Source organism: Tigriopus californicus, chromosome 9 (assembly GCF_007210705.1).
Source record: "Tigriopus californicus strain San Diego chromosome 9, Tcal_SD_v2.1, whole genome shotgun sequence".
Taxonomy (NCBI): domain Eukaryota; kingdom Metazoa; phylum Arthropoda; class Copepoda; order Harpacticoida; family Harpacticidae; genus Tigriopus; species Tigriopus californicus.
In genome coordinates this window covers 5,676,967-5,704,475 of record NC_081448.1, presented here as the reverse complement: position 1 = coordinate 5,704,475, position 27,509 = coordinate 5,676,967, and the positions used below count along the sequence as shown (strand labels likewise).

The following is a 27,509-nucleotide window of genomic DNA, read 5'->3' as shown; positions in this document are numbered from 1 at the left end:
ATTAATTCATTCCTGTGTCATTGTGTGCCTGCCTTTCCGTGAGATTGTTGAAATTGAATTGAGGTGACGGTGGCTGTTCACGTCGTGCTGTCTCGTCCATTCATCGCCAAAAGACACCGAGTTCAGCCGATGCTTGATTGGTACTACTAGTGCTACAGATGGATTTGCAGGTTGTGCTCAGACAAAATCCCTCTCCTCTACGTAGTACTATATACTGAACAGTGAGGTTTGATCATAAAAACATCGGATTGAAGACTTGAGAAGTGGCATGGATCAACTGATGGGAACTTTCAACTTTGACAGGAATGAAAACTTTGAAGCCTACTTGGGAACCATGGGTATGTTTTAAGTTTGAATAAGTGGCCATTGCGTGGTAGCAAGAAGATCACGATTCTTTCTCAAAGGCGTACCCTACTTGGCCAAGAAAATGATGAGCAAAACCACACCTACCATTGCCATTCGGCGGGAGATTGACGAGTGGATCATTGAGATTAAGACAATGGTCATGAATCAGACCATCAAATTCAAATTGGATCAACCTTTCGAGGATAGCTTTCCCATGGGCGGGGGATCATTCCAAGTTTGTACTACAAAAAAATATTCCATAGCATATGATTGTTGGTTTCCATATCTTTTTGCCAGACCACACCGAAAGCCACAGGAGAAGCTGAAATTACCCTCTTCGCCTCAACCCAAAAGGGAGACGTGGAACGAACATTCAGGATACTAGAAGACGAATTAGTAATGGTAATATCTTCTTACAAGTGAGCAGAGAAACCCAGAATCAAGCATCAAGCATGATGGGATCTTGAACTAATATAGGAAAAATCGCAATTCCAAGGGGAACATTTTCTGCTTATGTCATTGTTCTCATTTCAGCATTGGAAAAATCGAACAAAGTCCGTGGAATGCAAACGATATTTCAAGAGATCTCATAAGTGATAACAAGCGAAGTTCATAATAGCGTAGACACCGTTTATTTGATCTTTTTTGGTCATAACCTAAATCAGTGAAGAACCTTTTCCAGCCATGACAAAGTTGTGCTCAACAGATATTTACACTATTAGAATAGATTTGATTACAAAGATATTGTTAATCCTTACTTCTCACGGTTACTTGTATCACAGACTAGTTGGTCTTTGAAGAAAAGGCCAACAAATTTGCTCGACATATCAATATTCTTGAATTTGACACAAAGCAAATGAACTCCCCCAAGAAAAAAAACCCATGGACTTCGATCAGTTTACGGGGATCAATACCGCGCCAGGGACTCGATCGAATACCTCTTTATGGATAGCGTGGTCATAGTGCATGAACGCATATCCAAATTTACTTGCAATTGCAAAATGGTAAAATGAAAAAAAAAATGTCATTTAATCTGTGATGAGTAAGAAGTTGGATCAATGATTACATCTGGGAAAGCAAGATTTGCAATAGAATGGTCTCTTTTTAACCGGTCAAGCTAAACTTCGTGCCCTTCATCTTCTTGCCTTTCTTGCGTCCTTTATCCTTCGAGATCGGATTCTGAGCCTTATTTAGCGAGAACTGTTCCAAAGCTTGAGCCAAAGAGTCGCCCAGCTTGGCTTGCGGGGGAGGTGGCACATAGCCTTCGGGTTCAGGTTCGCTATCCGAATGGTTGGTCGGTCGAGGGGCAACAGGAGTAGGGAAAGTCTCACTTCTCTTCAAAGCGCTCGAATGATTGGGTGCGCCACGTCTCAACATAGTGGCAAAGCTCTTGCTTGCGGGCGCTGACTCATGAATAGTCTCGTCGACGGGGCGTGGTCTTCCCCATTGTACTCCTTGCGAGGCCAATCCAACATTACCCTCAACTGAGTCCAACGATTCGGTTGATCTTGAGGAGGCAAAGCTTTCGTTAAGGGTAGGATGCTCGATATCCAATAAAGCTGGACCCCGTCCAACCTCCGGGAAATGGAACTCGGACTCAATCCTCAACTTGGCTCCAGGGAACTTGCCCAACAACTTGTCCTCTTCCAATTGAATTTTCTTTTCGCGACGTTTCTCATCTCGAGCCCGACGGGCACGTTTTCGACGCCGGCTTTCGATCTGCTCTTTGAATAGGGCCAAGGTTTCGGGCGAAAAGTGGGCGGGAATGCTCAGTTGCAACTCGCACACCTCGAACATGCTAGTTATGGGCAGGTGACGAAGATATCGCAACCTGTTCCGTAAATCCTCGCTCATGGCCGTGCTGTCCTTCTCCACAATTTTACCCTTGATCACTGAAGGGCAGTTCTCGAACGAGCCAAACTGATGGACCAACATTTGAACGTTGAGAGCGTGCAAATAGATGGGTTGACCGTCGGCCGATTGATAGAAGTAGAACGTGTCTTTAGGCACGTTGCTTCGGCTGAGCACTTCGCTTGAATTGACTCCATCTTCCTCATTCTTATTGGCGGGCTGAAGATTCGACAAGTCTAGATCTTCAGCTGTGATAGCGTCGTCCTCCATTTCGATTTCAACGCTACTAGCTCCGTCACTACTCGAGCTGAGATGCCGAGGACGTTCGAGCTGACCAACATCCTCATCACCATCCGGAGACTTACTCAATGGGCTATTGGCCATGGTGTTGGCAAGCTTGTCCACAGGAGCAGGGATCTCTTGCAACTCCTTCACTTCAGTCAGGCTATGACCCTTGATATTGTTGGTTGCAGTGAATCCTTTGCAAGCCCGGATCAAAGCCTCACGTTGAGTTAAATATTGGAGGGCCTCTTGGATAAAGCACGACTCCGGTTCATCCTTGTCACAACTTGGAAATAGAATAAATTGATTACCCTAACGTACTAATAACCATAACGGACAAGCAACTACCGATATTGTTCTTCCAATTCATTGCGCTCACGGGCAATGATCTCGTTGGCCACTTCAAACGGCGAGGCGAGCAAAAGCTGCGAGTAGGAATTGTTGGCCATCGAGACGGACGGGTGTTTCTTGTTGATCTCCGGATGGTATTGGCCAACCGGAACCGCGAAAAGTGAACTCCTTTCTCGCCGCATAAGTCTCATTTCGATTTCGGAGCCCGTGTTGTAATCCGAATGGAGCAGGGACACCACACTATGCGAGGATACAAGAGCATTTGGTAAGCAAGTCATTCAACCACTTAATGCTGAAACCATGCCCTCAATACCTCTTAAGATCCTGCTTGAAAATGGCCACGAAGCAGATTGGGCAGTCTCTCGATGGATAGTCGGAGAGGGCTAAATAATGAAGAATGCAGGACCAGCAAAAGATGTGCCCACATCGAGCAATCTTGGCAGCCGTCGGTGGATACAAACAAATTGGGCAAGAGGGTACACCACTCGTCTTAAGGCCCACCTGTTCCACCAAGTCCCAGTCTACGATACAATCTGGATTGGTCAGATTGGCCGTATAGTCGCCATCCGTTCGAACCACAAATTGACAACTACAGAAGATCGTTACAAAGTATTCGATGAAGGGATGTTTGGCATACAGATCAGTTGATAAAAAAAGCTTACTTGGCTTGAAGGTATTGTTCTTTCTTGTATTTGGGTCGATAGTTGCCGGAATTCTTACGCCGTGTGCCTCCATACGAACGAGCGTTATATTCGCCCGTCTGCCGGCGAGGTTGATTGATTCCGCGGGGTTCATATTGAAAGTTCAACAAGTGGTTGAAATTGCGTTTCTTGCATCCAGATTTAAAAACTGATCCATATTCAAACTCATCCGCCGGGGCTACAGCCAAGGCCACAGAATCTTCAGATTGATATCCGGAGGAATGGCGTTGAGCAGACCGCTTGGGTTGAAAGCGACCTTTGCCATAAGTTTGAGGTTGGTTACTATTGGTGTGGGATCGGGCCCCACCTTGAACGGAGTCGGGTTTGGGGCCACGAGATCCTCGATGTCGGGCTGAAGCCGACTTGCCAGACTTTCCATGGTGAAATCCGGGCAATGAGTCTGGAAACAAACAAACTGGATCATTGAACCATCCAAATACTGAACTTGAAGGGGGGTCACGCTCGCAACCCAATCAGACGATTGCACCATGCTAAGTCAGAGCAATGCAAAAAAACAAAGCTTAATGAAAAATATTAGCCTAGTCAGATCTCACTACATAACTCGACGCAAAATAATAAAGCAAGCCCGCTTCTGCTCATGAATTACTCAAGTTGGCTTTTGACGATGGGATTTAGGTAACTCCTTCTATCCTTGGGTAGCAATTAATGGCTCCTTTCGTATGGCGGACTTTCGGTGGGTAGGATCTTGACCCCGAGATCAGGACCGTTGAATATTCAGCCCCATGACTTCAATGCTGACTTGATCAGAAGTTGCTGACATGGTCTTATTAATTCAAAGTGTCTGCCATCTTGGCCCGGGTGCCACCCGCTTTGTACTGTCCAAGTTTCAGCTCCCAAACTCAACCTCTCAAAAGTGTCCATGCCATAAGGAGGTTACTCACCGCCTTTTTTGGCATCCAGACCGCCGTTAGCATTAATGAGGCCCGGGTTGCGTTGATGAGAGGAAGAACGCGGGGCCGACGAAGCGGACGGTGGCAGAGGCGGCGCGGAGGCCATGCTCACGGCAGCGGGGGGCGTCAATGGGAGCGACCGAGACGAGGCGGCAACGGGCAAGGCAATCAACCCGGGGGACGAACTCATGGACTAGACGGCCACGACGGGGGGTCCCCGAGCGGGACCGGAGACCGGCAAGAGCGGCAACACGGCGGCAGCGGCGGCGAATAGGGCGTGAACAAACGGGCGACATCTTCATTGGGCGGCCATGATGAGACGGACAAAGAAAAAAGGGCGAAGATCCGGGTCTTCAATCCAATGAGTGGACAGAATCGAAGCGGGCAAAGCGAGCGACGAGGTGGGGGCGGAATGCGGGTGAGTGAGTGATGCCACACTCAAGCACACACGCACAAACACGCACGGGCACGGGGAAATGGATGGACGAGTGGAGCCACCCAGCGGTAGCGACCGGTCACACGGCGGTCACTCACGGGCGGGAGACGGGCACGAGGGCGAAGCGGCCGGAGGGAACCAGCCGGCGCAGGACTGCAACAACGGGGCACGGGGGCGTGAGGAGTACACGCCGTACTTGAACAAATCCAGGAGCACACCAACGTCTGTCTCTCTTCCAACATGGACGACCTTCTGAGCTGAAACGCAACAGTGTGGCCAAAATATCAGACCGGCGGTGGGCCAAATCCCAGCTAAAAAGTGGCCATGTGCCAGACAGGGACTATCCTAATGTTGCCTATGCCACATACATGATATGATTAGTTCAGCTTTTCAGGCCAAACGCTCATAAAGAAGTTCACGTTTGGTTCGAAAGCCAGGAAGTCAACCCAAATCCCCCAAAAGAATCATGGACCATCAGAGGTTATCCACTGCTTGCGCCGACATTGACTTACAAACGTATGGCCGTTTCCCATCTTCCTTTTATGGTCAGCTGATATTTTGGTCCTTCGAGAAGAGAATAAAACCTGAACTAACCTTTCGCTTGCAAGGGCCTGGGGGTACCTAGGCCGCGGCGCAAGCCTACGGCAGCTCGGTTGTAAGGGCCTCCTAAACAGTGGCAGATTCAAGAGCTTAATTCTGTCATGAAGAAAAAAAACGATTCCTCGCATCGGGATTCGAACTCACGACAGACAAAAATCAACTTCATGAAGCTCATACCTTACGAACTTGACCGCTGAGGTTTGGTTCCACAATCCGTTCCAACGTTTTTACTTAAGGCAACTAAATGTCAAGGGAGTGGCAGCTGACCCAAAATGGAAGATATACAACGACCATACTTACATAAGTAGCCACTTTTGGGGAGTTTGGCCTCCACGGCAGGTATTTGGCAACGCTACAGTTTGTGGCCTTTTCCAGCGCTCCTAGGTACCTGAGGTCAAGGTAGACCAGAATGGTCATAAAATGGGTCAGGATGGCTTCAATCGAGAGCATGTTTGGAAATCTCGGCCTTTTATGATTAATAGGCCACCGTCCAAGAGAACCTAATTGGCAGGGCAGTAGTAACGAAATTCGTAGTTTAGAAATTGCAGTAAATCGCTCCTTTTTTGAAAAAAAAAAAAAAAACTGTAATCCCATTACATTTTAAAATGGTGTCATTGTAACCACCTAAACCCCCCAAAATACTCGTTAGTTGTTTCTTTTACGACTTCCAACGCAGACTTTATGTAGCTTTTCTTGTACCAACGGAAAGAAGCTTTTGGGGCACTCTTCCCAGAAATTGCCAAGTGCCAAGATATCTTATTTATCAATAATAAGAACGGTGTTTTATTTGAACGGTATCCTGAACAGAAAAATAGGGCACAAAACAGTGTTTCTCCCTAAGCAATATTAAATTTATTCTTGGCTTTAAATCGTGTTATAATTGTAATGCTCCATAGTTTACAATTCAATTCAACTTTAATTGCCTCAATTGACATACTAGACGATGACCAAAATAGAAACGATCTATTTCAGAGCAATCTAGTCAAGTTATTTGTCGGTTAGAAATCATCCTTTGGTCTGAAAATGTCACACCAAATTTCTGCATATTGCAGATGTTTAATGCGTCCACTAGTTACAAAGTGTAACCAATGTAAATGTTGGCAATTTCTGATATCACCTTTTTCTGTAATTGAAACATGTCTTCAGTAATCAGTAACAATCGATTAATCGCAAGAATGGAAAATGGATCTTGCAGGGTTCTACTTGAAACCACATCTCCTGTCTGATAAATATACTTTAAAAAAAACAAATGAAGTCCTGCTAATTTGGTGGCTATTTCAAAAGTGATATATCAAGATATCATATCAATTGTTTCTTTTGCCAGATTGACATATTCCTGACGTACAAATATGCCATCTGGCAGGCCTGCTTAGAAGGGTAGACCCTAGTTCGAATGCTTAGCGCAATAAGAGCAAAATCGTCCGAAGCATATGGGGACGTTTAGGCAAACTCTGGCAGGTTCGTTTGTTTGCTGGTACCATTGTCAGTGATGCAAGTTTGGGGCTTCAAACACGTTTTTGAGAAGCTGACCCTTCTTTCCCATTGCTATCTGAGGAAAGGTCACCATCGCTAAAACTAGTTTGAAACCCCAATTTTGCATCACTGGCATTGGCAGGCAAGTTTGTTTGCTGGTACCAGCGCTTGCCTAAATGTCCGAATAGTCTCACAACATAACTATGCTCTAGTATACTTGAGATTTAGAACTGCAATCAAAACGGCAAGTATATAGAGTAGAAGTATATTCAAACTCAGATTGCTCAACCTTTCGTCCCCCTTGGTCACAACTTACCCTGGCTTATCCTCCTCACCAAAAACCATGAGCCTTGCAGATCTTTAAAGTGCAAGGCATTAGGATGAAGATTTTTTTAGGTCTAGGAGTTTGTGGAAGACATATGAAGAATGCAAGAAGAATTTCAGGAAACATTACCAAGATTTCTATTTTGAGACAAGCCAAATCCCGTAAACACAATGAGAGATTTTGCTAAAGATCATGGATGTCTAAATTTGCCATTTGTTGCCAGTTAGAGGTGATCAAAGGCCAATTAGATCTAGAACAGTATAATAGGATCAAGGTCCCTGCAATTCAAAAACAACAAAGAGCTTCAATTATCCCAATCTATGACCTACCAACTAATTAACAAGGTAAAGTTAGAACTGATACTGAGTGTTCCAAGGCACATTGTCTCCACTTATTATTTCATTTCCGTTACTCAGGCTGTGGCAGATATCCAAAGTCAGTTACTGAAAGTTCCAGATTGATCTGAGAGGCAAAAAATTGCCAATGCAATTTCTTCGGGCTTTCCACCAGTCATTTGTGGAATAATTGCTGGAACCCATATTGAGATTCTGGAGGAAAAGAGATATGAATTTGCCCCACCTTGATGGGAGATTGGACGAGCCTCCATCTATCTGTGGGTCAGAGAATGGGGATAGTTTCGCAAGAGTCATGAATGGAGTAGAAATTAATCCACCGCCAGCCCTAAGAAAAACAGGCATGGAGATTGAAGGAGTGGGTTTGGCACCGGGTGGAATCATTGGACCTACAAATCAGTAAGGCTTTGGGGAAAATGAGGAATATGATCCCGAGGTATCCTTTTGCCCCCAGAGGCGGGAGGACAATTGTGAGCGCAGAGGAACGGCAAGCCTTCCCTTAAGGCCTGAGGCCCAGTCAGTTGACCCCCACAGGTATGAGGACCACTGGATGAAGAACCCCTCAACTGAAGTACCCCAGGGCTTAAATGGAGCGCGAGCTACTCTGGACCTCAAGATGCCAAAATTCAATGGAAATGTGGTTGAGTTCCATGAATGGGCCAACATGTTTCAGGAATTGGTCCATAATTCTTCAAAGCCTGTACCCGAGAAGATGGGGATGTTGAAAGCCTCACTGGGAGAATCACCAAGACGATTGATCTATGGTTTTGGGGACTCGGAGAGCCACTACAAGGCCGCTCTAAAAACCTTTTTCAAAGTATTTGAGGGACAGGAACTCATTGTTGAAGCCCATACGCAAGAAATCGAAAACCTTCCTGGAGTGAAACCAAGGGACCCCAGAGCTTGGAGAACCTAGCTTTTAACTTACAGGGGCATCTGCTCATCATTCAAGAGAGAGTGGGACCAGGGGACACTCTTTGGGGCCAAATTGTGCATTGCGTAGAGCGTAAGCTCGACAAGGAGACCTTTAATGCTTGGGACCAACTGAGCAGAGATATTCCAAGTGAGAAAAATTGACCAAACTGAGTGATTGGTTATTGGAGTTATCCCAATGTGATAGAAGATATTTTGGCCAATCCTGGGGATTAAGGACTAGAACTGCCTTGACCAACACAACTTTATCAGAGCAGGGTTGCCCAATCTGCTCAGAGTTCCACAATGCCTCCAGTTGTGACGCCTTTATGAGTTCCACGGTAGGTCAAAGATATGACTTGGCAATCAAGAAAAGGCTCTGCTTTTCATGCCTTGGAGTGGGGTACGTTAGCCAAGACTGCAAGAGCAGGGAGCTTTGCGGAAAGGATGGATGCAAGAGCTCTCATCATGAAATGTTCCATAGAAGCCGTGGAACATCATCCAACCTTACCCGTCCAAGATGCTGTTCAGCCTCTTCTGTCACCAACGCAACTGAGGTAGAAGGTGTCGTCCTTCTTGGTATCATTGCCGTGACTTTGGAGGGTCCCCGTGGCCAGATTGTGGTTAACGCCCTAATCGACGAAGGATCTGACACATCATTCATGAGTGAACGAGTGTTGAAGAGACTTGGAGGCCAGAAAAAGAAGGGGAAACCCATGTTTGTTCATGGTGCAGTTGGTTCGTCAACTATCAAGTCTGGAAACTACAACTTGAAGATTTTGTATGCCGACAAAAGTGGAGGGCTTGATCTCAACATGAAGGTTATTCCTAAAGTGTGCGCGACTCTTAAGAGAAAAAATTGGGCCCATTTGAAGGGTCACTGGAAGCACCTCCGAGATCTACTGTGCCTCTTCCCGTTTTCTTTGGGTCGTGTGACGTTGCAAATAAGGGCAAGGGCCCTGGATTGTACTAAAAAAAGGGCCAATTCCTTATTATTGTATTATAGTGCTGTTGGGTTTGTTTTTGGCTAATTCTATCAAAATCTTATTTATAATTAGTGCCCCGAGTCACATAATGTCTGGAATAGAAAATGCGTTCAAGCCACGGCAAGAGCAGTTTATCTAGTAATCTACCGTGCCTCTTCCCTTTTATGGGGGCCGTGTGACGTTGCAAATAAGGGCCCATATTGGTAAATTATATATTTTAGAGGAATTTCCTCTAAACAAGCGTATTTGGCGCTTTTTGGGTCAGAAGTGAAGCCGTGGATTGATGCCAATTATCAATCTGGCACTTGGGTATGGTAGCAAGATGGCGCACCGGTGCATGCATCAAATTTGGTGCAAGAAGCATTGCGCCAAGACAACTGGTGCTTCTGGGAAAGGACTTATAGCCACCTTCATCACCTGACATGAACCCTCTTGATTACTCTACAAGGAATAAAATCAAAAGCGTAGCTTGCCAAGAGTCTGCTCCAAACATTGAAACCTTGCGCCGGCGCATCGACGCCGCCTGGCGCAGTCTGGAGGCCGTATATGTGCGCCGTGTGTGTTCAAGATTCCGTCCAAGGTTGGATATGGTCGTCGCGGCAAACAGAGGTCGTATCAAGACCTAATTATACTCATATGAAAGGTAAGAAAATTCTCTACAAAATTTTTTATGCACCAAGTGGCGCAAATGCGCCGTTGTGGCGCAATATTTAAGTTAAGTGTGAATAATGCAAGTGATTGATTGAAGTGGCTCACCCTGTATATTTTAGAGGAATTTCCTCTAAACAAACTAATTTACTAAGACAAAGTATTAAAGACCACTATGGTTTTAATTGGGCCCGTTTACTGTGTGGTGAACCAAAGTTCAATTGTAAACCTCAGATCATCAAACTTGATTTATCTAATGCAGCCCTTTAAACAATGAAAATGGTAGCCTCTACAAATANCCCCCCCCCCCCCAATGAGGGAACAGATCAATCTTTATGGTGACAAATGATGCCGTAGCTGGCAATTTGGCGCGAGTAGCGCACAGGTGGGCGCGAGACACGTCCCCACCTCGTGACCTTCGGGTTTGGAGCGCCAAAGGGCGTGAAATCAAGGTCATGAGTCACAAGCTCTTGACGATCTTCTGTCAGAGGTTTTTTGGGTCGAATTGTACAACCAGAGGACGCCCACGGCGGAGTAGGACGGCAAAAACCTCAGAGGTCACGCCCCTGACGCCTTGAGTAGATCCAGGGAATCTTTGTCCACATGGCCTCCAAGATCCAGGATGAAATACTTGGTGTGTTGCTCAAGCACGGCGTAAGGACCATCATATGTAGGTTGGAGAGGGCCCTTGTGGCCGTCATGTCAGACATAAAAGTAGTCAGTTGCAGCCAAATCCCGCAGGACATGGTCGGCCGGTCACCGTGGAAGTCGGCTGGAGGAAACACCACTTCATGAAGGCTCTCCGAAGAAGGTCGACGGGCCAAGGGAGCCTTGATGTGGCGGGAAATCTTTGCTGGCTGACAGAGACAGGCTCTTGGCTTGGCATCTTGAAGGCCCCCTGGCCAAACGAAATGGTGTCGACCTTGACGGCCGTTGGCCATGGCCCAGCATGGCTGAGGCTAGGGACAGAGTCAAATACAACCTTTCTGAATGTCACCGGGACTAGTGGACGGGGACAAGGTTGGGAGAGGTCGCAGATGACACCCTAATTTGAAGCATCTTGAGCTTAAGTACTGGAAACTGCTCACTGGCAACTTCGGGCGGCACCTGGGCAGCAGCTATAGCGGTGTCGTCCACTGTGGGGCTAGGATGGCGTTGAGCTTGGCTGACGAGTTGGTAGGACGGGAGAAAGTGTCAGCTACCACGTTCTCCACATACTGTGCCGATGTGCGCAAATGTGAGGGGCTTGTGGTCTGTACCGTATGGACAGTGAAGCTGCACCCCTCAATGTGGTGCCTGAAGGCGTAAATGGCCATGTAGATTGCTAGAAGCTCTCTGTCAAAAGTGGAGTACTTCTGTTCCGTTCAGGAGTGCATCTTCAAAAAAAAAGTCATTTGGCCGCATCTGGCCATCCTCATCTCTCTGGGCAAACTCAGCACCATGTGCAGAGTAACTGGCGTCCACAACCAGAGCCGACTCGGCCTCAGGGTTGGGGAAGTGGAGCAGCACGGCCTTTGCCAGAGCCTCCCTGACGGACTCAAAGGCGGCCATGAACTCTGTGGTATGTTCAATGGGATAGTCCTTTTTTGAGCCCATAGTGGCTGTTCCGTCCACCAGCCAGGGGTGAAAGGTCCTGACTTATTGAATTCCCGTGGTGAACGGAAACATGGAACTCCTGACCCAAGCACTAGGTAAAAATACCTTGATAGCTCTTAAAGATGGAGAACACCTAGTACATGGGCTTAAATTTCTTAGACCTATCTTAAGGCCTCCGGTTACAACCCTAATCAGGGCATTTGAGCAATAGTTTGAGCTTCCTTTATCTGGGCTTCAAACAATCATCAAATGACTAAGGATACAAATCGCTAGCTACCTCTACTCCCCATTGGTCCCAGATCAATCTCGGTTGTCTGGCCTACCTGGGCCAATCTTCAAGGCTAACTATCCTGCAAAATGTGGTCACTATCCTAATCTACTGGGTATCTATCAAACGATGCTGATCTCTACACTTGTAGTCTAACACTTGATTCTTGCCAAATCAAAGATGAACTTCGATTGCAGTTCCATCTACTTTATTCAATTGCTCTCCATGAAAATGACACTCTACCATTCAGCTGTCTTGCTCGGGTAATGAAAGAGGGGGTAATTGCTTGGCCATGGAAGAGGGAAAACATGCATAGCCAGAAAATGGTTTAAACCTACTTTTGATGAGGTGATGCTTGCGTCCAATGGAGATCCACGGTGATGACGTCGGTTCGATTGGATTGAAGGTCCAGAATCGAATTGACGGAGTATAACTCAGAAGTTGCACCTGTGTTCAGCTCCAGAGACTTTTCAATTCGTCTATACTGGCTCACTGAAGTATGCTATGTACTTCCCCAGGTCCTCTTGACTCTGCACGGCTTCCTGGGTCCTGACTCCAAGGGTTGACTTTCACTGCTCTGATTTCAAAATGGATCGACTTGATTTCCAGCACGTTAGCACAATTGTCCTTCGTTCACCCAAGTAGTGCTTCACGATCGGAGAGGTCCTTTCACTTCGGGTGTTCCAACATGACCCTGTTCTGCTTGAGCACGAAAAATGTGACTTATCTCCTCGAGATCCAAAAGGTGACCCTGCTCTCCTTGAGCGCGAAAATGTGACTCTTGTTCTAACCCATTCCTCATTGGATCTGAGAGGGTTGTGATGGGCGGTTGTGGTAGACGGGGATTTCCTGTTTCTCCTCCCTTCAAACATGTAGCCGACATTCCTCACCCATGGTTGTAGCTGGGCTGACCAGCCCCTCGGGTATTGGAGCTTTTCCTTGGTGATAGGAACTATGTAGAGATTGATTCACACTGAATCACAAAGCTCTTTGATACAACTGGTTCCAGCAACATTGTACATCTATGATCAAGGACTGGAGGAGCTGTTTATGATGGATCAGCCTAATGGCTATTCATATATTTATCCATATCATATTAGGATGATGTACTTGATTGTGGACGGAACATACTCCCCCCCTTGGCCTTATGCAATAAGCCAACACAAACTTGGTTACAGGGGAAAAAAGGGGCAACAATTTGCAAATGAAAAGGAGCAATGAGCGACAGTTGAAAGGTAACTCATAGAACATATGTGAGAATAATCATGACTTGTCTACAACATAATATTTCTGAAAAGGAATGAGTGATCGGGGGTTGGGGCAAGAGAAAAGGATAAATCGAAAAAAGCTAGAGCATTAACTTACAGTACCCTTGCTAGACAGCTGATTCCCTAATCTGTTCGGTGTCTCGTACTTCACTTTTGTTATTTTTTCTTCAATTATATATCTTAAAGCCTTACAATTTAGACCTGGAAAAGCTTGCCCAAAATCGTCTTAACTCCCTTCTTTCTTTGTCACTCTCTCTGTAACGACCAGACTATTTTCTTTGCTGGATTTCTCAGATGGACAGGGCTGACTTTCATTTTTAGGCTCAGGACAGCCAATTTTCACACTTGGCTTTTCTGTCTTCAATTTTGGATGCACTTGCTGGATTGGTTTCTTTTTCATCGTTTTCCTTCTTTCATCCATTAGGCCTTTGGATTCGGCCTGGTTTGGTTCAATCGGTTCACTCGGCATCCTTGAATTGCTCATGATGGGGTCTCTCTCAAATTCTTTCCTCGAAGTCTTCTTAACACGCTTGCGGCATTTCTGGATCTTCCATTCTTCAACGTTTACCTCCCCCCATTGGGCTGGCGCTGATGGCGTTGATCGTGGTCTCAACCACCTTTCTTTTTTCCCCTCACATTGGGGTTATCCGTTTTCTTGCGCCCAAAGTGGAGCAAGACATTGTGAAATCTTTGACATTTTTGGCAAGGAGGGGCCTTGCACTTCCCAAAATCATGCTTGACGAGACATTGAAAGCATAGGCGATTTAAACGAGTTAACTGCCACTCTCTTATATCTCTATGAGCTGGCTCATAACAAAACGGGCACTTGTTGTGGCTCGACGTGCATACATCATTAAAGACACGCTGATACTTGGGCTGCTGATGAGCTTTCCACAATCCCTTTGAGAAGGATGTCTGCTCTGGTCTTCCTTCTTGACTTTGGTTTGCGTCTTCACCTCTGTAGCGTCTAGGAGACTTTCATTCTTTATGGTATCTTGTCCCTTTTCCGACACTTGAGCTGACAATAAACCCACCTGTGGGGAAGANTCTGGTCTTCTTTCTTCTTTCTTGACTTTGTTTTGCGTCTTCAACTCTGTAGCGTCAAGGAGACTTTCATTCTTTATGGTATCTTGTCCCTTTTCCGACACTTGAGCTGACAATAAACCCACCTGTGGGGAAGAAGATCTCTCGAAGTATTCTTGCATCTTCTCTGGCTTGCTGCTTGAGGGTTGGGTCGGTATTTCGGCGTCTTCATACAGGTTTATGACAAAAATTAGGAACTCTGAAAAGTCTGTCATTGTTACATCCTGTCCTTGTTTCTCCATTTTCAAGACCTGCTCACTCCATCTCAGTCTTACTTCGTTCGGCAGCTTCTTGGTAATTGGGTAAAGCAACATTGGTGCAAGTTCTTGAGTACTTTTGCCAATCAGCTTGAAAAGGGTTATGCAGCTGTTAACAATCACCAACAAGTCCACTAAATCGACATTTCTGTCCTTCAATTGATCTAGATCATCCAATATTTCTCTGATAAATTTGCGAGGGATTCCATAGATTTGATGCAAACTCCGTATAGCATCTTCATATGTACCATGGGCAGACGACAGTTGTAGGGCTCTTCCAGTTAAATGCCTCTTCAAATACGCAAGCTTGGTGGCTGAGTCCAGCTCTGGTCTCTCTTGATATACATCGCGAAAAGTCGGCCACCAATCATAGAATTGTCTTGCGCTCTCTCCCTTGAAAGTTCCGACCTCTAGCACTGGTAGTGGATAAGTTGATTGAGATCTGCTGGCTCTTGAAGCACACTTGTCACTCCTGCCCCAAAATGCATCATCTTTCACGGGTGGTTCGAGCGGTTCTACGGAAACAAAGGCTTCCCTCGGTGTCCTAGTTTGCACTTTACCTCGGTTTGGATTCGTCCACATCTTCCTGGTTTCTGATGAAGCTCCACTTAGCAATGTGATGCCTTCACTTGACGTTGTCATTCTGGGATTAGACACAACCATGTTTTCTCGAACTGTCTATATTCTTTTCTCGGAAATTCCTCACCTATAATCGTGCGTCAATTTGAAATCTTGAGCACAGTTCTTTCGACTTATGGAAGTTTTGAATTGCTCCCGGCAAAAGAAAAACGTGCTGAATCTGGGCAAACTATTCAGCAATCAGGGTCAACACAAGTAATAGTACCAAAAGAAGAACTATGTAAATCTATGGTGCAAGCCTTCCATTGGCTTTCATAAAATGTGCAACTCAAGGCAAAAATCAACTCTTGGGGAACATGAAAATGAGTTCCCAGTATGTGTGTACTCAAGGCACAGAATTCTATCGTGGGGAGTCTAAAACAAACAGTATGTGTGCACTCAGGATACAGAATTCAAGCTTTGGGACTCTGAATTAATCGCAGCACTAACAAGGAGTACTATACGCTTCTTTAGCATGAGCCGTTTACTGTCTTTTTGAAATAAATTGGGAACACAAAACCCAAAAATAACCGGGTAGTGGATTAGAATATCGGCACCAAAAACAATTGCTATGATTCTTGGCATGAGCCGTCCAATGGCTTTCAAAACCAATTGGGTAAAGCAGAATCCAACAAAAAATGACCAGTTCGCAAATCAGTAATTATTCTCGGGGATGAAAGAATTGGGTTGTAGCATCAAAAATAAGAACTAAATGCTTCCTTGGCACGATTTGGTTTTCTCTTTTCATCAATGGGTCTATGAGCAGGTCGTGGACACAAATTTCGGCACCAAAAAGAAATTCTGTTTCTTTGTCGCAAGCCGGTTTCAGCATTCAAAACACTGGGAATTAATACAACCCAAAATAAGCCCTGGTCACTAATCAAAATTTATTCACGGGAATCTAAAAGATCCCGGGTCGCGGCACCAAAAAGAGACTCTATGTTCCGTCCACCAGCCAGGGGTGAAAGGTCCTGACTTATTGAATTCCCTTGTTGAACAGAAACATGGAACTCCTGACCCAAGCACTAGGTAAAAATACCCTGATAGCTCTCTAAAATGGAGAGCACTTAGTACATCTCGTACATCCGCCTTGGCCGTCCATATCTTAAAGCCTTACAACCCTAATCAGGGCATTTGAGCCAATTATTCGAATTCCTTTATCAGGGCCTCAAACAATCATCAAATGACTAAGGATACAAATCGCTAGCTACCTCTACTCCCCATTGGTTCCAGATCAATCTCGGTTGTCTGGCCTACCTGGGCCAATCTTCAAGGCTAACTATCTTGCAAAATGTGGTCACTATCCCAGTCGAAATGCGTCTATCACAGTCGACCTCTACTCTAGAGTCTAACTACTGACTTCTGCTACAAGAGTGATGAATAGATACAGTTGCATACAAATCACTTGCTACCTCTACTCCCTACGATACCAGCACGATCTCGGTCGTCTGGGAAATCTAGGCTACTCTTCAAGGCAAACTGTACAGTTCAATCTTCTTTATTCATCACAAACACACCGCCTATCAGCTGTCTTGCTCCGGTAAGAAAAGTGGGGGAATTGTAGAGGCCAATGGAAAAAGGGACATACGCATTTGAAATCAATGAGTTAAAAATTACAGCTCGATGTCTTGCGAGATGGTCCAACGGAGATGCTTGGATGACGTCCACTCAATTGGATTGAAGATCCACTAACAGAGTGACGAAGTGCTGTACTCAGACTCGGCACTTCCCCAGGTCCTCTTGCTTTTCTGCACAGCTTCCTGGGTTTCCTACTCCCATATGATGACGATCTCTGTCCTTCGAAACAGTTCCCACTTCTTGGCACCACAACAATGGCGAAGTCATTTTTTTCCAGCATGTTAGCACAATTGTCCTTTGTTCATCCAACGAGTAGAGCTTCACGATCGGAGAGGTCCTTTCACTTCGGGTGTTCCAACATGACCCTGTTCTGCTTGAGCACGAAAAATGTGACTTATCTCCTCGAGATCCAAAAGGTGACCCTGCTCTCCTCGAGCGCGAAAATGTGACTCTTGTTCTAACCCATTCCTCATTGGATCTGAGAGGGTTGTGATGGGCGGTTGTGGTAGACGGGGATTTCCTGTTTCTCCTCCCTTCAAACATGTAGCCGACATTCCTCACCCATGGTTGTAGCTGGGCTGACCAGCCCCTCGGGTATTGGAGCTTTTCCTTGGTGATAGGAACGATGTAGAGATTGATTCACACTGAATCACAAAGCTCTTTGATAAAACCAGTTCCAGCAACATTGTACATCTAAGATCAAGGGCTGGAGGAGCTGGTTATGATGGATCACGACGTCACTACGAGCATTAGGCTGGCATTTGATCGACATCTGACCAACAAACGGACTACACGATGGGCAATCCAACAAGTTTGTGATTTTCCCAAGATAATAACATACATTATCTTTACATTTTGATAAAACCCGTCCTGGGAGCAATCATTCATCCTGTACATCATTTATCCATATCATATTAGGATGATGTACTTGATTGTGGACGGAACAGTGGCAGCGTGATGGGGCAGAGGTGATGAGCAAGCTGTGGGAGGAAATGTTGGTAGAAATTTATAATCCCAAGGAATTGCTGAACCTCTTTCTTTGTCGTGGGTGCTGCCATCTTGCGGATAGCCTTGACTTGTTCCTCCTTGGGTGCCGCCATCTTGCAGATAGCCTTGACTTGTTCCTCCCTGGGTGCCACCCTAGCTTCAGAGATATGCAAGGCGAGAAAGCCAACCTCTGAATAACCAAGCCGACATTTGTTATGGTTGATGGCAATCCCTGCTGCAGACTGAAGGGTAAGCACCTTGCGCAGGTCGGGCTCATGCTCCTCAAGGTAGCCAAAGGCAATAAGCATGTCGTCCAGGAAGATGAAAACGCATGATAAGTCGCCTAGCACCTGGTCCATCAACTGTTGGAAGGCCTGCGCCACATTCTTCAAGCCAAACGGCATCCAAAGGAACTTGTAGAGCCCAAACAGGGTGATGCTGGCGGTCTGGGGGATATTGCAGGCCGCCATTGGGATCTGCTTAAAACCCTTTACCATGTAGAACACCCTCGTGCCCCTGATGCAACTTGGTATATCTGCAATGTATGTGGGGGGGAGGGTAACAATCTTCTTGTCTAGCAAGATTCAGGATATGATAGTTGCCAGAAGGCCTCCAACCTCCGTCAGCCTTCTTGACTGTGTGCAGCGAGGCTAGTTTGCTTTTCAAACTGTATCATTGGCCTCCATGTCGTTAAAGGCCTCCTTGGCCACAGTGTACCTGTTGCCATGAAGTCGTTGTGCACAGACAAACACTGGTGGTGCCTCAGGTGGAATGAAGTGTTCCACTCCATGCTTGATTGTAGGGCTGTTGAACTCTGGTACAAGAAGGTCAGGGAACTCGCCCAGGATACAGAGAAAACAGGGGTCATCCTCAGAAGGGCCCTTGAGGCCGGAGATTTTCGGATGTATGTGGGCAACAAACTTGAGATCCTCAAGGTCGCACTTCATGGCCGCACAGTTGTCATTCACTTGGCAATGCAGGTTGATAGAGAGTTCTTGTACAAAAAAATTGCACCTAGTATGGGTCTAACAACATCGGCAATCCAGAATTCCTGGGTGTACCACCAGTTGGCGATGTGGAGTGGAATGTGGCGGCGGCCAGAGGTGGCAATGGTGGACCTGTTGGCAGTCAACATCAGACTGCTTCCCTGTCTTATTCCGCCGGCCGACAGGGAAAACGGACACGTCATTGCAAGAGTCCACCAGTCTTGCGCCCGCCCCGCAGATCCGGCAGCGGCGTAGTAGGCGTTGATCCCGTTTTGAAGGCTCAAAACCTTATTCCGGGACACCTTGGGCTCACATGAGCGTTTGGGTGATCCTCGGGGTTGGGGGACGACCTCAGAGGTTGGCGGGATCAAAGCAGAGGTGTGAGAGCTGGAGGGAGGGGACTGAGGAGGTGCGTCTAATTGTGGCTGGATCCGCGCCCTTTTGCTGATCCGCCGTTGGGGTTTCCCTTGCTGTTGCCAGGCTTGAAAGACTTGTTGTCCCATTTGTATGGCTCAGTGCACTTTGTTGCCTTGTCCCCAAACCAATTGTGTTAAAAAAACAAAAATCCATGTTTCACTCCTTCTTCACAACAGTGCAGACAGACATCTGGTGCGCCTCAAGTAGAAATTCCTTGAGATTCTCTACGTCCTTGTTGGAGATGACCCTGCCAGTCGTGGCAATGAGGCTGACGGCATTGACAGACGTCCTGATGCCAAGCCTATCCTTAGAGAGTTCGTCAACAGTCGTGACAGAGAAGGAGGAGGCGGTCAGGTGCCTTTTAACTTCTTTTGGCATATGGTTGAGCACAAATGCTTGAAGCAAGCCGTAACTGCAGGAGGTCCTTGGAATCAACGACCTGACATGGCGAAGAACACTTGAAGCAGACCCCTCGGCAAACCCGTCAATGGCAAACAACATCTCTTCCTTCTTAGTGGTTGAGCGCCCAAACGCGTCCAAGACAGCCACCTAGAGCTTGTCGTATGGGTTTTTGATGAGCACCACTGCCACAAGCTCCTCCACCTTGCAGATGACCTTGTGGTCCAAGACAGCAACCATGTGATTGTACATAGTTTCCTGCTTGGTGACAGCAGTGCGTTGCTAAGGAACGTGATCTCCAACTAGCGCACTCAAAGCTCCAGGCGGTAAAGCCAGATGGGCGGGATTTTGGCTAGCATGGCGTTGATGGGCATGGCGGGGTCCGCCATCATGGGTAACTGCGGGGTGTGGGCCATCTTCTGGTCAATGTACCAAAGGACCTTAACCATACTAGAGTCAACCGCAGCATGCACGAGGGTGCTGGGGTCGTCCTTATGGCCGGCGGCGTTGTATAGATCCATCACAGTGGTGCTGTATCATGTCGGGCTCATCAATTTAGAGGATTTTCCTCTAAATGAACTAAATCACGAAGACTTAGATAATGCAGCCCTTTAAACAATGGAAATGGTAGCTGTTACAATATAAATGCTGCAAACAATTGGCGAGGAATACATTTTCACGAGTGATTTGTTCTGTAAGTTCCCGGCTGAACTGAAATTTCAGCTCCAATTTCAAAATACGGCGAAATGGAGTTCTGGAGAGTTCAGTTTGTTCCGGGAGCCCAAACGAGCTTTTGCAGGAGGAAAAAAAGGTTTTCAATCAAGTGTTTAGATTAATGAAATGGCAAACTTATCAAACGTGACTGTAGTGTCCGAGACCAAAGAATTGACCCCCAGAAAACTCCACTCTTTGTTGAACATAGATCTCGTCAATCATGAGTAGTACCTTCCTCTCTTGATTGGAAAGATCTCTGATTCGTAATCATAGATATACAATTGCTCCGTCCGTCAACCCAAAGAACATTGTCAGAGACGAGGTGAACTTCTTTAGCCATTAGATGCAGGGAAGAGTGAGATGGCCCTTATCAATGATCTGTTTTTTTACAGGGCAGGGGACGCAGTCCTCCAGATAGTGGCACAAGCCAAAAGATCTGGAAGCAATTTAGAAATTACTTGTTTTGTAATTTGGCATAACTTCCTTCAAATCTACCTGAGGAATATTTCTGCTGAGATTTGGGAGTTAGCAATTGCTAACACCTGCTACTCGGTGAGGAAATAGATCAAGATGCTTTACAAGCTGTTAGAAACTTGAGGCTTTCCCTTGGGTTTGCCGGGTTGGGTGGCCTAATTGGATCCCATTTGGGCTCTAATGGTGTGTTTCAATCTTTCACAGGTTTTCCTTCACGAACTTGGTGGCAAATTCAAATGCTGGCTACAATATTAAAATGTAAAAACCTAGCCAATTCCAACAGCCAAGTCACTTGTTCAAAAGTGTTTTAGAAACTAAAGCCTATCATCAATTTGATGGGAGCTTCAAATCTTAGCATTTTTCCCTTTTACGGCGGTCTCGAATTTCCGAACCGTGACAAATATGCAAATATTGGATCATGTCAGGCATTTTCGAGTTTGGTTTTAGACTTGTTCTCCGTCCCTGCGAGTCCATGTAGCGTCAAAAAGTATCCTATAGCGCTTAAGGGAGAAGACTCAACAATGAAAAGATTCTTGTTGTGTTGAGGAACTGGGCTGAGCTGGTGTAGCAGAGCGGTCTAAGAGGCAGTGTGAATAAGGCAAGAATCCTCTCCCCAAGTGTCGTGCATTCAAACCCCGGCGCCGCAACTAACCCTTTTAAGTTCAGTCCAGTCTTTTGTTGAGAGCAGTTGCAACATTTTGTTGTTCCTGATCTTTTCAAACGGCCGGTCTGAGTGTGTTGTGTTGTGTAAGTGGTCGCGTGGCTGCTTAAGGTAAGACACTTTAGCTTTCATTTCTTCCAAGCTCTAGTAGTTAAGTAGTTAATCTTTTATTTATATATTCATGTCGTATTTCACTTTTTTCGTCTATCAATATTTTTTATCCCAATTCTAGATTATTGCATGTATTTTTGGCTTAAGGAGTAGTTCATTTTGTTTTTATTGTTTAGTCTGTTCATTTCATGTACTTGTAACTGTAGTTGATTTTTCTTGTTGTTTACAATCAGTTTAGTTTCCTATTTTCAATACAAAATTGGGTTCTAGAACCTTTTTTTGTTCTATTTCATTCCATTGATGTCATCTTGTTCCTGTAGTCGAGTTGGTGTATGCATGGAGTATGTAAGTAGTGGAGTGGAAGGCTCGGTCGAAGATCGAACGTCTTACAGCGAGGTTTTGTAGAGCTACGCGTTACCTTCTGATCAGATGCATTCCCACTGAGAGAGCGTTCAATATGCTCAATGAATTCCATCTTCATATTCCAGTACTTGATTAGGAGGTAACGCAAAACTGAAACGTCTTCTAGCAAGGTTTCAGAGAGCTTTCCACTCCACTACTACCATACTCCATGTGGTATGTTGGCTGAGGCTAGGTAGCTGGTCAGCCAAGAGTAGGTCATCGTAGTCGACCGACTCTTATCTCTTCTCCTTTGTTGGTAGCCCCAACCTAGCGAAATCTTCTATTCTCTTCTTTTCTGTCCCCATGGAGTACGTTCCTCCTTGGTTTCCACCTAGCACGTGTGTCGTTTACCTGCTCTACAACTGGTTCTCATTCACACGCGCTGGTTTCCCCCTTTGGCTCTCTTGGCTCTGTCTTCTTCTTCTTCTTCTTCTTCTTCCTCTTCTTCTTCTTCTTCTTCTTTTACTTTTTTCACCTTTTATTTTCCTCTCGCTCATTTCTAACGGTCTTTCTCTTGAAACTGAAGGAGGCTTCCAGAATATTTCTCCATATTCTTTGTTCAGGTTTCCAGTATCTTCAATTAGGATCCCTTAAATAGCCTTACTTTCAATAACCATGGAAGCTTTGTTGAAGGGACTTCCTGAAGGGGCTAGGAACTGTTTAGAGCTGGTTTTGGATGGGAAACCTCCGTACTCTATCAATAAGACTTTCATTATGGAAGCTTTAATAGCTTGTGTTGGTCACACCCAGCCACTACTTGACAGTGGGATGAACCAGTCAAGTGTAGGCAAAAGGGACACAGGCATTTTGATTTGACAGAAATGCCCCTTGTAGTCAAAGAGGTCACAGAGGTCAGAAAGAGTGATAGCATAAACTGCTCTTGAGATTTGCGATGTCCATAAATGACAGAGATGCAAAAAGGCAGGGAAAGGGTGTAAACTGGCTCATCCAGAATGGTGTCCCAAACTTGGAGAGTTTGGCCTTCTCAAATTCAATAAGAAGGGCTGTTCCAAACAGGGATGTAGCTTTTTTCACCCATTTATGTGCATGAGATCTTTGAGGCACAAGGTATGCCTCAATTTCAAATGCACAAAGGCCCATCTCAGGGGCAAGAGGAGGAAGAGACAATTGTCTCAACCTCATTGTCAAGTCTCTCAACAGACTTACCCCACCCTTTTCCTCTCTCCTTCGCTATTTCCCTCCCCTTGTTCCACTCCCTCTCCTACAATCTCACCCTCAATTCCTTTAACCTCGCTTCTGCTCAAAATTTGTAGCCCTAAGCCTCCCTCTGTTCGCCATGAGCCCCACGCATGTTTTAGATCGTATGCTCAGGTGGCGGCCAGAGTTCCTTCTCTCTCTTCTGCTCCCCTTTTACCCTCTCTCCATAGGTTCTCTTATCCTCCACCTAAGATGAGATTTGTCCCAAAGCAGGATTTTTTAAGGTTAGAGAGCCTAGTCAAAGATTTGATAGCTCTAGTCCATCATGGGGCTATCTGCCCATAAAAGGGCCTTATTTGAATGTGCATTGTCTTATTTCCAAAAAAGACAGCACTAAGATCAAGGTTCTTGAGAAACTAGCTTTAGATAGGCAGGTAACGTACAAAATGATCGCTGGAAGGCCACAGACAGGTCCAATGTTCCCCATGTTTACACTGGAATGAACAGAATGTTTTGTAATATATATACATATCCCAACCTCTCATTATGGACGGTATTTCCCCCAGCTGAAATCTGGGACGATGATGACTTGTCTAGACGGCCACGTGCCAAGATACTTCGGTTCAATAGTTCTCCTTTAATAAAGTTCCTTGTTCTCCATAACCACGACTAATCTTACCCGATCATACGAACATTCCATACACCACCAAGTTTCCAGCGTCTATCATGACCCTGGGCGTCGTAGGGAGCAACGGGTCCGTGATGCCACGCTTCTTCTTCAACCCCAAGGAGAGGGTGGGTGCCAACAGGTACTGCGATGTCCTGGAGACCGTGGTCATTCCGTGGATGAAGGCCGAGGCCGGGAGGAGCGAGTTTATCTTTGACCCCAAGGAGAGGGTGGGTGCCGACAGGTANGGGGGGGCGAGTTTAACTTCCAGCAGGACTCGGCCCCTGCCCACAAGGCCACGAAGACCCTTAACCTCCTCAAGGTCCATAACCTGGCCTTCTGGGACCCCCAGACCTGCCCCCCAACTCCCCCGACATGAACCCCCTGGACTTCTACTTCTAGGGGAAGTTGGAGAGACAAGTTTGCAAGACCAGCCACAACAACCTGAAGTCACTGAAGACCTCCATCAGACGCCACTGGTCTACCATTGATCCTGCAGAGGTCGTAAACGCTTGCAAGTCCTTCAGGCCCAGGATCGAGAGGATGATTGCGGCCGAGGGGGGTAATATTGAATGAATGAACTCTCAAACATATATGCTTCAAAATAAAACCCTTAAAAGTGCTCCTCTTAAAATACTTTTTGATCTGGATGCAATCAAAAATTGTCCGGATATAGGTGAAATACCCTGTAATTGATGGAACGGAGGCCATATAATAATGCTAAGCACTCAATTCAATAAATGGAATAGTTCTCCTCTGCCTTTATGAGTTTCCTGGAAACGAAAGCAATGGGAGCTATTACTCCATCCGGCAGAACTTGATTACAAGCAAGGCCAAGGCCAAAAGTGCTTCCATTGGAATAGCAAGTGTCAGGGAGATCTGGTTGCGGCAAAATCAGGGTTGTGTTAGTTGCTACCATCAACTTAAGATCGTCAAAGGCTTTGTCGTGAAAAGATATCCACTTGAACCTATTTGAGTGGAAAGATCATACAAGGGATTCGCTATTCTGGCGAAATGAGGAAGAAATCGGCGGTAAAAATTATATTCAAGGGTTAGCCAGATCAGCCAACACTAATTGGTTGGTCGATCAAATAATATATATAAATGAATTTCTCGTCTTGAACTGCTGGGATTTCAATCCCAGCAGCGGTAAGGTAGTCCGAAAAGAAATAGATTCAATTCCGCATGATGTATTGAGTCCCATTCTGGGTTCAAGGAGCGCCATTCTAGGCAATGACCCACTACAAAATGAGGGGGGATGAGGGGGCTTATTAGCTATTACTAACAATGACCTTTCAGGTTTTCATCGACTAAACATAATAAAGCAGAAGGTAAATGCTTTCTGCTTTTTTCCCCGGCACTTGGCCTAATTATCAACGACAATTTAATATGCTTTTTGTGGGCTCTCTCTGCCTTTGACCTCTTTAGCTCAGACGAGCTAATGCAGTAATATGGAACAAATGGGATGTCATTTTTATTCTGAAGTGTGATAGGCTTTTCAACATGCTTCTCGTAGCTTAGTGGATAAGTGGATAAGTGGATAAGCTTGTTGTATAGTCGAAATTCAATTGCACAGTGCCTAACTTCTATCCCATACTCTTGAATTGAATCTGAAAAAAATAATCACTTTGGACGTTTTCAATCACGTCAAAGCATAGCAGAGTCAATAATCATCACTGATAGTAGGTCTTTATCACAAATATTCCTGCTCCTTGACCTATTGATAGTTATTGGTAGAAGGCTCTATTCCAATCAATCTTTGAAGATTGCACTTGGCAATAGTGGGCAGTAAAATTAAGGGCGACAAAAGACTATGAAAGGAAAGATGCGTCAAAGACAATGCGACGGTGAAACAATGAACCCGAAAATAAACAAGAAGTAGTGTTTCTCCTTTGAACAAATCAAGTTAACAATATGGTTTGTTCCAATTCAGACAAACCTTACATTCAAAATGAAGAAAGATGTCTCGATTAGATTCTCATCTCAATTGTACCTGTGATTTAACAAATTGAATGGTGGTCAGCAACTATATTCAAGCAATTGAAATCATTTGAACAATCCCTCACTGCACCCACTTACACTGAGTGGCTAACACTAGTCTAGTCTTGGAATTTGATGATGGCCTCTTGCAAAATCAATTTTAGAAATATGCCCTTCCCCAAAGTATCGACATTAAAATCATCAATGTGGATCATTACTTACTGTACATCATTGCTTGAAACATTGAGGGGTTGGAAATTGCTGCAAGGTCACCAAGATCCGTAGACTTTTTTAACCACATGAACAGGCAACGCCCATGAAGACTTGCAGATAAAAATAATGCCTAATTTCCCCACTTTTCAAACTTGATTTTGGTAGCTGCAAGCTTTTTTGAGATATTTGGCGTATTTGGGCAAAAATGGAAGGTGCATACTTGGAGGTTAGCGCTGCATCCCATGTGATGTCGGTGAAAGCTGTTGGAAACGCTTGGGAACCCATCAATAATACGAGCAAATTGATCCTCCCTTGTTTTAATTCTACAAATATTAGCAATGGGTGGAGTAGTGGAAGTAGTAGAAAACACCCGAGAGTGAGCGAGGTCAATCAGTGTTTAGTCTTCATCAACCAGAAATAGTGAGGTGGATTTTGTTCCTAATGTACGGATTCCACATCCATGGACGGTGAGGAGTGAGTGTTTGGGCATCAAAACTAGACGACGGCAATCTTCTGATAACACTGGCTGTTATTACATCCTCTCCGAATTATTTTTGTCTCCATTGCATTGGCAACTTTTGACAGGTTCAAAATATGACAAAGAGGATTGCTTCCTATGGCTGGTTAAATTGAAGAAGGAAGGCGCTTTGAAGCTTAGATTTTTGTTCACTCAGGTCAATAATACAATCTTGCATTTTCCTTGATAGGGCAATTAATGAAACTTTGACTCTCAGAGCTTAGACATGTCCAGGGGTTCTCAATGATTGAAATTGAGCCTCATAACTGCTAAAGCCCTTCGAGCAGAACCTTTTTCCAAATGGAATGTTGGTCGGCATTGGCCGGTCAGAGTGAGTGGGTTGTTGGTAAAATGACCTTTCTGGCAGATGGTTCGATCACAATTGTACGTTCTACGGCAGAGCACGTCCCACCCATATCTAAAATACCAATACCAATACCAATTGGGAATGTATTACAGACCTCGTTTTGCAATTTTTGCTCCCAATTTATCCTCAGGGTTGACACAAAATGGGTTTGTGATTATGCCAAAGATCTTTTACTTTACCATAGGAGGTTCGCAAATGACGGTGAAAGTTGATGAACTAGATTTGTCCAGAGTATATCAACTAATGAGCAGAAAATGGCAACAAGAAACCAAATGTTTTGTGAGCTGAGCAAGGTATATTTAAGAATGATTTAAGTAAATCTGTACATGAAAAAGTATCGCCTCTGAGTATAAATTAATGAAATTCAAAAACGATTGCTTCCTACCCCGAAAAAATTCTCTACTCTTGAGAACGTTGCAATTAGTTACTTCAAATTTCAGCTCAATCAAACTACAAGGTCAGACGTTATACCCTCTCAAAGCTTGGTACATAAAAGGGTCTAGAAAAATAATTTACCTCTCCTTTGATGATCAATCTCGGCAAGAGCTAGAGAGCCAACCCATTCATTCTTTGAAGAGTTCAGTGATAAGGTTTTTTTTTTTTTTTTTTTTTTT

The 27,509-nt window shown here is 45.2% G+C and overlaps 2 protein-coding genes across 2 annotated transcripts; one reads left to right on the top strand and one right to left on the bottom strand.

Annotated features, from left to right (window-relative positions):
* The first annotated feature begins 77 nt into the window (after positions 1–77).
* On the top strand, positions 78–1,210 carry LOC131887418 (fatty acid-binding protein-like). The gene is made up of 4 exons (XM_059236024.1): positions 78–338; positions 405–580; positions 643–747; positions 880–1,210. Exons 1-4 carry the CDS (start codon positions 269–271, stop codon positions 940–942), a joined length of 414 nt encoding a protein of 137 aa, XP_059092007.1. The 5' UTR covers positions 78–268; the 3' UTR covers positions 943–1,210.
* On the bottom strand, positions 955–5,154 carry LOC131887416 (E3 ubiquitin-protein ligase RNF10-like). The gene is made up of 5 exons (XM_059236022.1): positions 4,433–5,154; positions 3,492–3,930; positions 3,143–3,418; positions 2,827–3,069; positions 955–2,764 (listed from the first exon to the last, which is right to left on the bottom strand). Exons 1-5 carry the CDS (start codon positions 4,629–4,631, stop codon positions 1,450–1,452), a joined length of 2,472 nt encoding a protein of 823 aa, XP_059092005.1. The 5' UTR covers positions 4,632–5,154; the 3' UTR covers positions 955–1,449.
* Positions 5,155–27,509: the final 22,355 nt, after the last annotated feature.

Coding starts and splice junctions, on each gene's coding strand:
- LOC131887418 (XM_059236024.1), top strand. CDS start 269: ATGGATCAACTGATGGGAACTTTCAACTTTGACAGGAATGAAAACTTT. Junction 339..404: donor AGCCTACTTGGGAACCATGG/GTATGTTTTAAG, acceptor TCTTTCTCAAAG/GCGTACCCTACTTGGCCAAG. Junction 581..642: donor TGGGCGGGGGATCATTCCAA/GTTTGTACTACA, acceptor TCTTTTTGCCAG/ACCACACCGAAAGCCACAGG.
- LOC131887416 (XM_059236022.1), bottom strand. CDS start 4,631: ATGAGTTCGTCCCCCGGGTTGATTGCCTTGCCCGTTGCCGCCTCGTCT. Junction 3,931..4,432: donor TCTGGATGCCAAAAAAGGCG/GTGAGTAACCTC, acceptor GTTTGTTTCCAG/ACTCATTGCCCGGATTTCAC. Junction 3,419..3,491: donor GAACAATACCTTCAAGCCAA/GTAAGCTTTTTT, acceptor GATCTTCTGTAG/TTGTCAATTTGTGGTTCGAA.